The sequence below is a fragment of the Osmia bicornis genome, chromosome 10 (genome assembly GCF_907164935.1).
Source record: "Osmia bicornis bicornis chromosome 10, iOsmBic2.1, whole genome shotgun sequence".
In the NCBI taxonomy this organism is placed as follows: domain Eukaryota; kingdom Metazoa; phylum Arthropoda; class Insecta; order Hymenoptera; family Megachilidae; genus Osmia; species Osmia bicornis.
Genome location: NC_060225.1, coordinates 4,237,161 through 4,250,401, shown reverse-complemented (window position 1 = coordinate 4,250,401; position 13,241 = coordinate 4,237,161). Strand labels below are relative to the sequence as shown.

The following is a 13,241-nucleotide window of genomic DNA, read 5'->3' as shown; positions in this document are numbered from 1 at the left end:
TATATCTTATTTATTAACTTTTATAAATTGACAAGCATTTTCACACTATGTATCCTTACTTCAATAATATTGTTTACAGTAACAAAATAATTTATTGCAATTTATTATTTTTATTATCACATGTAATTATTACAAAATTGTATATCTTCTACTTCTATCTACTATCTTCCCAAACATCATTTCCAAAAATTGCAGATTGAAATAATCGTTACACTGACATTCGCGTTTCCTGCATTTGTCGCAACAGAGTAAAATAAGAGGCGGCTGTATTGAATACCTAAAAGAAAACTTCTACTGCAAGGTGCATTTCATTTTTCTTCAATTGTTAAAGTAATTCACTCCTTTGAACGCGATAATAATTATAACATTATTGTTATCCCTTTCCGTTAGTCGAAATATTATTAAGAAATTAAAGCGCAATAAAAATGTGGAGCGAAATTACTCACGCTTGTTAATGTGCGAAATGACAGTCTTTGAAAAGTTATTGCCGTAATACTGCAATGCTTCTGTGACCTAAGGATTATTAAGAGAAGTTGTCTTCTGTAGATCGGCGGTAATTTGTACCATGGTACGTTCAGATAAGCTATCTCCCCTACTTGCTGACTTTCTTGAATCAAAATTTCACCTGGACAACACCACAATAGAAGCTGCATCGTCATTCCAATTAAATAAAGAACAGCTTTCACTAATTCGGCACTGGTGTTGTTATTAATAACCGCAAATCCACTTAAACAGATCTTAATTCCACTCGTCAGGAGTTGCATGAAAATGATGGGGGTTAATAAATTATTAACATCATTCACCACGCTGTATAAGAATTATGGAATAATTAAATATGAAAATCATAAACGTTGTTGTAAAATAAAAATAGACGATGCTTACTTTATCATTCGTTGATGATGTCGAATACATTTGATCAGGTTTGCTTCCACGTTCGTTGGACAATTGCAATAATCGTCTATTGGCTTCGAATTTATTTCCGTGCCAATATTTCTGATCCATTTGTTGATCAATCGAAATTGGCCACATACGTGGAGGATCATGGTCATGCATGAGGTTTCAATGCCCCAAATTCCGGCACAATTGATTTGGGCTGCTAGAAGTTGACAGGCGAAGGCGATTTCGAAGTAACGTGTCTCTGTGACGTCCGTTCCGTACCTGAATTGGCATTATAAATTATATAAATTAAAAGATTTTATATCTTAATAAAAGTAAACGTGCTACAAAAATTACTGAAATAATTAAAGTGCTTACCACACTTCAAATGGTAAAGATCGAGTTGTATTATCATTGTAAGCCAACTGTATCTTAACGCATTCAATTACCGCTGTAATAGTGTAAATGATCACTGTCCAAGCGCCGAACAAGTAGAAGATTAGAGTGAACTTTCTTCCCCAGTAAGCAAATTCTTCGTAAGATTGTCTTTCTTCAAGGTTGTCAGTCGAGTCCCAAAGACTTCTTAGTTCCATGTACAGTTTATATGCTTTTTCTCTTCTTATCGCCAGATAAAGTAGTTTGAATTCGTACTGTACCATTGTCGTTAAAACACCTCCGACCTCTGATTCAAAAGAAAATTTTTGTAGTTTCTATATTGAATAATTTCTGCTATTTCCAGCACTTTTTTTTAAATTGAAAGCCCTGGTATAATGAAGCTAAGTTAAGGGAATATAATCATGGACTATTGTATATTGGAATAACGTTTAAATGAATGCTTAAAAATTTGGGAAATGGGGGATGCGAAGTGGGTAGTGGGAGGTGGAAAATGAAAAATTGAAAATAGGAAGCAGGAAATTTTAATTTTATTGTAATTAAAAATATCACACGTAGCAATAGAAGTACTAGAGTAATTTTTATAATTTAAAATAAAAGTCCTGTGACCGGTCATTTCGATGTGTTAATGGTGACTAATTTTCGTTACCTGTTAGAACCTTCAGATCATCCCAACTGATCGCCATAAGCATAATTTGAGGCAAGACAAAGCTGTTGACTGCCGCCATGGCAACTATCAACCGAAAATATGCGAATATTTTACCACATGTTGAGTATTCCTGGTCGGTTGGTGATACCCCGAGCACACTGCACAAGATCTTGTTCGGCAGTATGTAATAATCGATCGAGTTCTTACAATTAGACATTTGTTTCATTTTCTCCCTCGACGCGAAATGATCGCGTGTCCCTTCGAGAGTTTCTTATTTTCTACGTGTACCGTAACAACGTCCCCTAACTAAGAATTCTTTGTCACAATATTGCAGAGTGGACAGTAAGTCATATATAATAGCAGTTTTCCTCCTTTTACCGCAAGCAATTTGCAATATTACGTTAATCATAAGGTGCAGCATTGTCGTTCCTATTTTACAAAATGCTTGAAATGATGGGCAGTTTATGATATAAGTAAATATAATAGAGCTAGATGAAAATATCCTTTGTACAATAGGATTGAAAGTTTAATGAGTAATTGGTACGCAGTTGGTAATTAGAATGAATTGTTTATTGTTGAGGAAGATATATAAGGGAGTCAACTTTTATATCGCATTTCCTTTTCCGCCTTCAGCGAAGAAACATGGTTCACAGGTGTTCTGATGTGACAGACATAGTGAATTGTTATTGTAAAGTCGATTTGTGTATTCGCGAAGAGGCGTGAATTCTGTAATCCAAGAATTAGGGAAATACCACTGTCAGGCCATATTCGATTCGATTAATTCATCTAGTTAGTAAATGGTTGTGCTTATAGTAAAGTTATGGCAAATGGCTGTACTTATAATTTGTCAAAGTACTTTAATCTCATCAATAGAGGATTTATGGAAAGTTTTTATTTTATAAGTAGTTACATACATAATTTCAATTTTACCTTGTGGTTCACAAAACCTTGTGGTTCATTTTACAAAAAACAGTGCTGGTATAATCCATATATATTATTCTTAATTTTGTCATAATTATATTTTTCAGGTTTCATGAAACACAACGTAAGTTAACTGAAAACATGATTGGGTGCACGTCACAAGATGTTTGGATTTATGGTGTTAATGTAATGATGAGTGTGAAATTAACAATCTAATACCAATAATAAGAAATGTCTATGGAAGTTTTTATGGGTGCAATTTAAGGTAAGATAAAATAATTAATGAAATTACATCGAATATTCTTGATTTTTGAGAAAATTATACTTATAATTAGGTAGTTGATTTCTTTGTTTCTTTTTTTGAAATTTTGTCTCCACCCGCCCATATGGTACATGTGTCTCCATCAGTCGACGCGTTTAAAAATTAATCCAAACATAAAAAATTTACTAATTTTCAAGTAATATTTCAAAATATAAAGCATTGCAAATTACTGTATTGCAAACTTATGTACTTCTTTATAATCAAAATGGAGTCAAACATAGACATATCCCCATATGATAATAATTAGTCCTATGGTTTTACCGGTAGATGATTATAACATTAATATGATCGATCAGTCTGTTCAACATTGTTAATAAATATTTATTCCTCCCACGTCGATATTCAGTAATATTATTCAAAATGCAAAACAATGCTTAAATATTAATAAACTCTGCAATTGTCATTTTGTGAGCATCTGAATTATTTCTATTTCCCGCCGAGTGATGGCATCTCAGATGTAATCCGAGTGAATTTAGAAGAAAAATGTAATTCAAAATAATTATATAAATTACCAAATCATTAACATAATTGCAATTACTAAGAATAATTATTCATTTTTTTCAAAATGATAAAATACATATAACTGTATTAAAATTGACTATTATTCGACAAAAGTGTTTAAAAATTGATGTATGTTCAATTTAAATAATAGAACTTTGTAGTTTTGAGAATTTGAATTATTTATATTGAAAATTGTATCTTATGTCCATGTAACTCGTTTGAAATTTAGCGCGCTGGTACTCGACCGCCATGTTGCAACGCCCTCTTAGCTACGACGCTCAGAACGCAATTGCGATTTGAAGTAGTGCGTGGTTTTGAAGCGTATGTGCTTAAAAATTGTGGAAAAGCAAGTTAAACTACAAAACTAACAACTATCCAGGGTTGGTGAGTACACAATTTACTTGTTATTCATATTAAGATATGTTTTGTTGCAAGAATTACTTGGTAAAAGTAATTAATCTTGGAATTCCAAAAGTACATAGTCTGTAACCTTGACAGCGTTTGATTTTCGTAATTTACAATGTAACAATTGGAATGTACAGGCTTAATGATGATATTCTGATTAATATGTTTAGTAATAATACTTTAAATTAACCTTTAAGTGAGATGGAGTCTGACATAACTCAATTATTCTATTCATCCAACCAATCAATGAATAAAAACAATATTATTCTAAAAATGCAAATATATAAGGAGTAAATAAACTTTATAAGTTAAAAATATCTTATAAAAGAAAATTAAACAAACGTTTGATTATTGTTTGTTTAGCAATTTTATTGTATCTCACAATCAGATATGAATTCACAAGTTTAAGGTTAACATATGTTAATCCTAAGACTCGAACTATAGAGAGTCTCAATTTTAATTTTATTTCGTATTTCATGTTTTCATTTTCTAAATCTTACACTGTTTCTTTAAAATGTTCCTTGGATATAATTTGCGTATAAGTTTGAGTCATTGATTAACCCAGGCTCCGCTGTTCAAAGATTAATTCTTTTTAACAATTTCCAATAATGGCTAAAACCATACATAATGTTAAAATTTACGTATTATAACACCTTAGATTTATTAATTTAGCCATGAAAAGATTCCTCCTGTTAGTCGACGCAAAACGATATACACGGTCCTGAGAGCTTTGTTGACGTATAATGTCTTCCTTCCTAGGTCGTTGGTAGTTGCCTAAGGGAACCTCGTATCCTGCAGGATAATAAATAATTTAGCCGAGGAAATGTAGCAAGTTATTACGGCCCGTGCCGGCTACGTATCAACTTACCTAGCTGACAGAAAAAAGCTCGTATCATAACAGATTTATTTAAGACGTGCCACATTTTCCTACCCATGTTTTTCTCTCCTTTTTTTTCTCTTTCAACGTCGGGTAAACCGTGTGGCAGGATCCACTTCTTTTACTCTTATCACTTTTACAATTGTCCTCTTGCATATAGGAGCTGAAATTTATTACTGTATTTATTTATTTAAATTTTTGTATTCTGATTGATCGTTTCTAAATTTACGAAACATCACAAACACTTCAAATGTCGAAACGAGCGTATTGAATCGCGAGGGTAGGTCTCTCGATTACCCAAGCCCACTGACTTTTATTGCTACTCAGTCTCGACCACTCGAACGAAGAAGACATCTCTTTGTCTGCTCTCCTTTCTCCCCTTAGGCTCCAGAGGTCAGTCTTGCTTCCTTTTTCCTTAAATCACCTGAAACTACCACTATTTCTCCTAGTTTCTTTTCTTTTTACGGCTTAACGCATCGTCTTCGAATTCAGCCGCAGTCAGAGTATAGTCTGGTGAAAATTACTCTGTGGAGGGGTAGAAACCTCTGGGGATAAATTCCATTGCAGGTAGAATTATTTTCGTAGATTGCGATTTAAAATTTCTAGCAAGGCAAATTTTATCGATATTCTAGTTTAATTTCCGCGCATTTTTCGCTATGTTATCATCAATCGTACGGTTTTCAACAACGGTCAGTTGGGAAAGTTTTAGGAGAAAAGTTTTCGCATAAGATTCAATCCAAAACACATTCGAACGAATACGAAAAATGTCTTGGAAAAGTTTTCAGATGTGAAATTGTTACCATGAGAAAGGTAAGGCGGAAGAAAATAATATAGAAACCGTCTTCGATGGTCAAAGCTTGGCCAACACAATGGGATCTAAGGATGTCCGTGAAGGAAGCTGTCTGTTCTTATTCAAATTCGTTTTCTTTCTTCTCCTTATTTTTCATATTCACGGTTTCATCTGGTCTATCGAGTAAATCCCGTGGTATACGTGAAATTGTACAAGAGCCGTGCACAGAGTATCAAAAGACTGACGTATTATAACCTTTACCTTGTTATTTACTATCCAGAGCTGTGGAAAATTTTTTTAAAATAATAAGAATTTTATAGAAAAAGGTCAGAAATTTTTGATCATTTTCTTAAAAGCTTTGAACTAGCATCAAAATTAAATTTTGCAAATTTTTAGTTTAAAGTATCAGCTTTTTTTACCTTTTTTTAAATCGAGGCACTGTTACATGAATATTTCAAAAATCTTAACTAAAGTGTACAGTGTTCTTTACGACGACACTGGCTCGAGGAACTTTCAAGCTCCTTTTCTCCCTTTTCAAGGCACACCTCCTCCATGTCTTTCCTTCAACCTTTCTGAGAAAGAAGCCCCATAAAAATGCCCAGGATTCCTGAGTCTCTCGTTTCTGGCCAAGCAGAGACCCCAACCCCGACATCTTTTACGTGTCGTCTGGTGAATTATGCAACTGGCCGTGTAAGATCTCGAGAGATTTCGTATACAGCGTTATACAGATAGGGTAGAGTCTTGGGAGAAAGAGAATCAGTCCGTGTATTTTGTTTCTTCATTGTTCTTTCCCTTCTTTGGTAGCTTATTCACCTGCGAATTTATCAGCTTTCTTGGAATTCACTTCATTTCTCTTGTATTCTTCTTAAAAGAAAAATCAATGACACGTGGGACTTGGTCTTTGAACATTGAGACCTAGGGTCTGAATTTTAGGACTTGGGTTTTAGACATTGGAACTCAGACTTTGGATATTAGGATTTGGGCTCTGGATATTGGAGCCCAGGCTTCGGATATTGACATAGGCTTTGGACATTTGGTTTTCGATATTGGAACTTAGACTCTGGATATTGAGACTAAGGATTTAAGTATCAGAGTTTGGACTAGACATTGGGACTTAGACCCAGGATCTAGACATTAGTAGATAGGGCCTACTCTCTAGGGTCTAGATACTAGGACCTATTCTCTAGATACTAGAACTTAGGCTTCAGACATTAAAACTTAAACTTTGGATATCAGGATTTAGATTCTGGATATTAGGTCCTAGTCTCTGGATATTGGAACTCAGGCTCTGAATATTGCAATTTGATTATTGTTATGGCCAAAGTACCAAAATAGAAACTTAGAAATTTTTCTTTGCCAACTCGCACTATGTTTACTTATAGATATCTATGAAGGGTGCTTCCGGAAAGTCGGCGACACGGTTTTATAAAGTATTTTTCGCACTCCAATAATTAAAGATATTCGTATTTACATTACAATTTTGACTATTTCCTATCTTTCTACTCTGTGCGTTAATTTTATTTATTCCTTTATATTTATATTCCTCTTTTCATCTTGGGGATACTGCGTTTGCCATACGTCTCGTCAGCCTTCTGTATATTTCTCCATGTTTGATTCAATCAGACCGTACTCTTTTCACTCGTTACCCATTCCTGCCCTCTGAAAAGGTTCGCAAAGGTCGTAAAACGGTAAAAAGTGGTGTGCAATTTATATCATCTTTCATGAACACCATCTCCTCGCGGCGTTCTGCACATTCGAGATGTCCTTGCGGATTATGCGTCTGAATGCATCGGTTCGTAGCTGTCCAAGTGTATGCACCGACATACATATGGGCCTGATATACGTTCCTATGAATATACTGCGTTAGGGCTCCGTTGGGAATGTTTCGTCCTTCCGAGCTATTGCGAAGGAGCTTTCTGTTCGACTCGAGTCTCGATATGATCGGTGAATTCCTTTCGAATCCTGATAGAATACGGGTATATCGATCTTTAGCGTCTTTCTTAGTTACATCAGGACAGTTCGCGATCTCGATTCGCATTTGAAATTGCTCCACGATATATTGATCGATAACGAAGAACGCTGATAACGTGGAAGCTCGGTCTCTACGCAGACTCTTTCGTTTACTTGGAAATTACATGGTTTCGAGGAAACTAGATATGGAAGTTTTAACCGTGGAACAGAGAAGCCAGGAAATTGGCCACTTAAATTTTTAAACGAAATGCTTTCGTTTATGTCGAAAAAATAATACTGGAAGAACCATTAAAATTTAAAAGAATAAAATTATATTATTGCTATCTATTATGCTTCCAAGTATTTTAATTTTTAAATTTGTTAAAATAATTTGTGATCCTTTCGGTAATTAGAAATTCTCATTTCCCGATATCGAAGAGAAGCACACTCGTAAGATAATCTTCGCAGTTAATTTCGAGATCATCAATAAATAATCAATGCTTCACTCTTTCGGGTAAATGCAGCATTTAATTTGAAACTTTGATTAACATACAAATTCATTTATCTCCGGCGAAACAAGTTCTTGACGTTCATTAATCTCCCCGGACAGGCAGCCGAAACACGATTAATTAACCCCCGCTACCCTCTGTTCCCGTAGAACAATTATCAAAATCGTAACGTCACCGACATCGCGGTACACCTGGCTTCTCGAAGGGCATTAAATTATCGATGGGTGAAGCTCGTTCGAGCACGGGCTCAACATCCATTTAGTCCCATTTCTGCTGTCGGGGCTACCCGGCACCGTTTTAGACAATGATATTTCATTGTTAAGCGCTATTACAGCGCTGCCTGCTAACCTCGGGGATCCTCAGGGTGTCCTCCATCCTGGAAACTCTATAGACGATCGATTTCCTCTCCCGAACGCGCCTTAAACCGACCCTTCTGGGACTGCTTGTTCGACCTCTTGCAAATACGAGTTCTCTCTTTGAACGAGGATTCAGTCACCGGTTACATTATTACTAGTTATTTCCTGATTTTCTGTGTTTCCGGTTCATATTCTGCTGTCCTGATAGTCCTTTGCTATCTTGCACGCGAGTGTATACCAAGAATTCCGGATGAGTGAGTTTGAAAGAATAGTTTTAAGAACAATTTTGAATACTTTGTTGTTAAAATGTTGAATTCTGTAGAAGTATAATCTGGATTCCAAGAATAGGTGTATTTTGTGTCATAAAGATATCCTTGAAAGTTTTAATTATCACGTTAGATAATTATTCTCGAGAAAAATACGTTTATAAAGAAATGTATCCCGATAGAGTGAAAAGGGAAGAAGAGTGAGAGAGCTTCTGCTTTCTTTCATCTTGTTCTATGCAGAGACTAGGCTTTTCCGCGACTGTAGTGGATGTAAACCGGCGTGTACTTCGATTATCCAGCGTGTACCGTGAAAAAGGAAAATAGTCGAGGCGGAAAATGACGTTCGTCGATTCGTAGTCGGTGCTCCATCCGGTTTCCTTGCAACGACAAGTGGTATAAATAGTGCCATAATAGCACTGTTTTAACACTGAGCAATATTCTATTAATTTATAAGTAAAAGAGCTTGAACAAAATATTTTTTTTTATTTTAATTTTATAAAAATCTTCTTTAACCCTTAACTGGTATATTGAAATACAAATTCTATTTAAAAAATTGAAAGAGAAGAAAACTTTTCCAATTCCTAAATGAAAATTGTGATAAACACATACAGCTGGTAAATTAAAGACTGTAACGACATTTAATGTAACCTGCTAATTAAATGCATGAAACGCTCTAAAATCTCATTGTAGCAATTGAGGGTTAAATAAAAAATTGGATTAGCAAAAGAATTAAAGAGAGATTGAATATTTTTAATTTATTTGAGGTGATACACTGGTGTGGTAGAAATAGGAGATTCTATTTTTAATATCACTAAAGTGGCCACTGTTTTTGTGATCTCGTGGAATATCGATATTCTCTTCGATGTTGTACAGTATATTCCCCTCGAGTTGCGACTCTATCCCTTGCAAATTGTTATCCTTGCATCTCAACGAAGGAAGCTCGGATCAGCCAGGATCGTCCTCCTCTCATTTCCATTATTTTCCCTTCGCCGTTCCTCCTTTCGTTGTTTAGATCAATTACCATGAGTATCAAATACACGGAACTGAATTTCAGAAAGCAGTCGAGAAAATAGAAAGCAGGAACTTAAATAGATTAATTTCAAGTTAAAAACAAATTTAATTTCATTACAGTTATTTGAAGCTGAAGATTGTGCATCGTAAAACGAACAAGGTTTATTGTTTATTATCCCAGCATTATTAAAATTATAAAATAAGAAATACTTGGTGTATTGTACTGGTACGTCCATCTTTTTTACGAGTGCCCGATTTTTGAACGGCGTGAAACGAGATCGGTCGCTCTTGTCGTAAAATATTTCAATACTTATTGGTTCCCGTATTACCTGGCTGCCGTACAATCGCCCTAAAACGACTTTTTTGATAACAGCGTGTTTCCATCCTCTGTGAGAGGCTTTAAATCTCCACGCGGAGACGGTGCCGAGAGATTTCACGTAAGAAATCCGGAAGCCAGCCAGAAGCGAAAAAGTCGATCGTAAAGAATCACGTTTTCCTTCCTATTCAGCCATGGTGCAACTTGCATATCTGTTCGATATTTATAGTTTCGGTCTACGTTTGGTGTAATTAACTTATTATAATCACGAACAATCAGGGTTGTCAGATCAGTCTGTAAAAAGTGCTAAGCATTGGTAGTGGGAGAGTCAATGATTTGAAAATTAACACTTTTTAAATTTATCTTTATTTTATAGTTTGGAATTCTTTTTATTTTTCACTCAGAATAGCCATAGAAATAATGGACTGCCCGGGTGAATACCGGACACCTGGCAGTCCTGTAGATAATGTTATCAATTGGCTATTTTTATTACAAGAATCTTGGTGATTGATTTCTTAGAATTAACATCAGAAATAATGTTAGAGTTAAGCGTAGTTATAGGATTAAGGTCGAGCAGGAATAGGGAATGGGTAGAGAGGAGATAGGGAAGGGTAGGGATGAGGATAGGAATGGAGATAGGGAAGAAATAGGGATGAGGATAGGAATGAAGATAGGAATAGGGATGGGATAGGAATGGAATAGAGAAGGAATAGGGATGGGGACAGGAATAGGGATAGGTATAGGTATGGGTTTAGGGATGGAGATAGGAATAAGGGCAGGTATAAGGGATGAGGATACGAAAGGATTATGGATACCAATAGAATAGAGATAATATTAAAAAATTAAAACCTATCCTTCAATGGAGTTGATGATACATATTAGTGATGTGATCAATACCAGTTTTGCTTAGTTTAAATTTCATAAATTGAATTCAGTTTTCTGAACATTGTATCTCAAAGACAAAGGATCCAATAACCAGTTCATTGCTCTCTAACCTGGGTCAGCCAAGTCTGACCGACTCCCACTGATCCTTACTGTGTTAAATATTTTCAGTTCCTTTCTAATTAGGGATTAAATAATTATTTATCTAATCATTAGAAAAGCGTTGATTAGAAAAATTCACATGTAACTTAACAAAACGATCTTGTAGCGAATGAAACCCTCGGGGCAGTTGGTTCTCTGTTAAACAGCTGGTGCTTCCTTGCGACAGGAAATTTGATGAGGGTCAGATGGAAAACAAAAGAAATACGTATTTACACAGAAGCAGTCGTCCCGAAGCGATAAAAGCCCTTTTTGCCGGTTTTGTTGGATCGCGTTGCCCTCGCAGGAAAATGTGCTCGTTTGTCCGCGACCCTTCGTTCGACGGGAACTCGTCACGGCGCCATTCGTCGTTTGAACGTGTCACGGGTAAACGCTTGGTAACCGATGAAACCTTTTCTTCCTTCGATTTACGAGGAAAAATCGCCGATGAATCGACGGAGAAACTGTGTCGTCGCGCGTTATTGCCCTCTGTTTTTCATCCATCGAGGATTTAGGCAGAAGGGGACATGTTAAGAGGGTCGAATTGATTCCGTCACTCGACGTATGGTCATCGACGGACGAATGGCACCGATTTTCATTTTATGTGGCGGATATCGAGCTATTCGTTTAAGGATTCGATCTAGAGCTAATATTTGGACTCTGCCTTCGTACGGTAGACGCTCGCTAATTCCCCGCTGTATAAATTTAGGAATGCCTTATGCTAACAGCAGCGACTACAGATTTAACAAGATCGGACTCCATTAAACAATGCTAGCGGTAGATTTCGTGAATGATGATCAATACCGGTGGATATTACTGTAGAGCTTATACCCTGTAGGGATGATGGGTTATTTGTGGGCGGAACGTGCCGCAAAGCTCGCAACGGGACTTACGGGAAGTCAAGCTTTAGGAATAATGAGAGACGCTTCGTCCGCTGTTTTCTCACCCCTTTATCCACAATTCTGTTGGTTCTCTGAGTCGGCAACCTTGCGGAATGACCATTTAAAAATCGCTTAAATAAATGTGGGATATTACAAGTCACATGAAATGATAATTTATTAGATATTAATTAGTAAAATAGATAGTGAAATATTGATAATAGTATAGAATAATGTAACAATGCGAGGAAAATAGGGGTTCGTTCTGTTATGCGAAGTTTAAGTCAAATAGCATCGTGGGACCCGCTACATTCGATATAATTTCATATTTCATTGTCTCCTGAGTTCACCAGCTCCTGCAGCAAGTTTGTACAGAGTTCTGAATTTTAATACACCCGCGTACAAAGTTTCCATCGTCTTTCCTGCTCGTGGCTTACAAGTTTCCCTAAGAGCGCCGTTTCACCGTAACAAACTGATTTTCGGCTAACGACGTTACCGTATTTCTTATCGAATTAACATAGCCCACAGGAATAACATATTTAATGTGATCCAACATTTTTCTAAGGAAAAAGTAATGGGAGGGTTCGTCAGAATTTAAATGCCATATTGAAATATTAGATATCAAAATAAATTACAGAAATTTTGTAGATTTGAAAAATAATATATCTTCTAATTTTCTAATTGGCTCGGTTTTTCTATGGTTAACAATAAGGGTGTAATTCTGGGTTCGGGTGCAATTCTCAAAATTTATCCAGCACATAAATTCCCTTGTGTTATGTACCATGGTACTATGAAATGATCGACGTTTCATTGTGAATTCACAACATATAACAAGATTCCCGTCAGATTCGTGGAAAAGCCGGTGGAGGGTGGCGAGGGATGCAATTGTACAACGAAATTTCTTTCCTTTGCGTATGAAGATTGTAGTCGCATTTCTACGCAAATTTATCCGTGCCGGCTCGAAAAAGCGGCTATACGGAGGTATTAAAATTCAGGACTTCTCACGGGTTCCCTGCAGGAACTCGGGACTCCGGGAAACAATGAAACGTGAAATTATGTTAAAAAGCGAGTTCGCTCGGATACGGGGGTTGAATCCGGATGGAGGAAAGGGAGCGGAGAGACGGGGGACGGGGTTGCGCTTGGATAAAAGTTACCTTGCTTATCGCTTCTCTTGATGGAAATTCACCGTTTCTCGTGTACC

General features: G+C 36.2%; 1 protein-coding gene across 1 annotated transcript; it reads right to left on the bottom strand.

Moving 5' to 3' along the window:
* Positions 1-176: 176 nt before the first annotated feature.
* On the bottom strand, positions 177-1,997 carry LOC123988241 (odorant receptor 67c-like). Its single transcript, XM_046287486.1, has 5 exons — positions 1,919-1,997; positions 1,255-1,558; positions 883-1,158; positions 447-807; positions 177-277 (listed from the first exon to the last, which is right to left on the bottom strand). Exons 1-5 carry the CDS (start codon positions 1,995-1,997, stop codon positions 209-211), a joined length of 1,089 nt encoding a protein of 362 aa, XP_046143442.1. The 3' UTR covers positions 177-208.
* Positions 1,998-13,241: the final 11,244 nt, after the last annotated feature.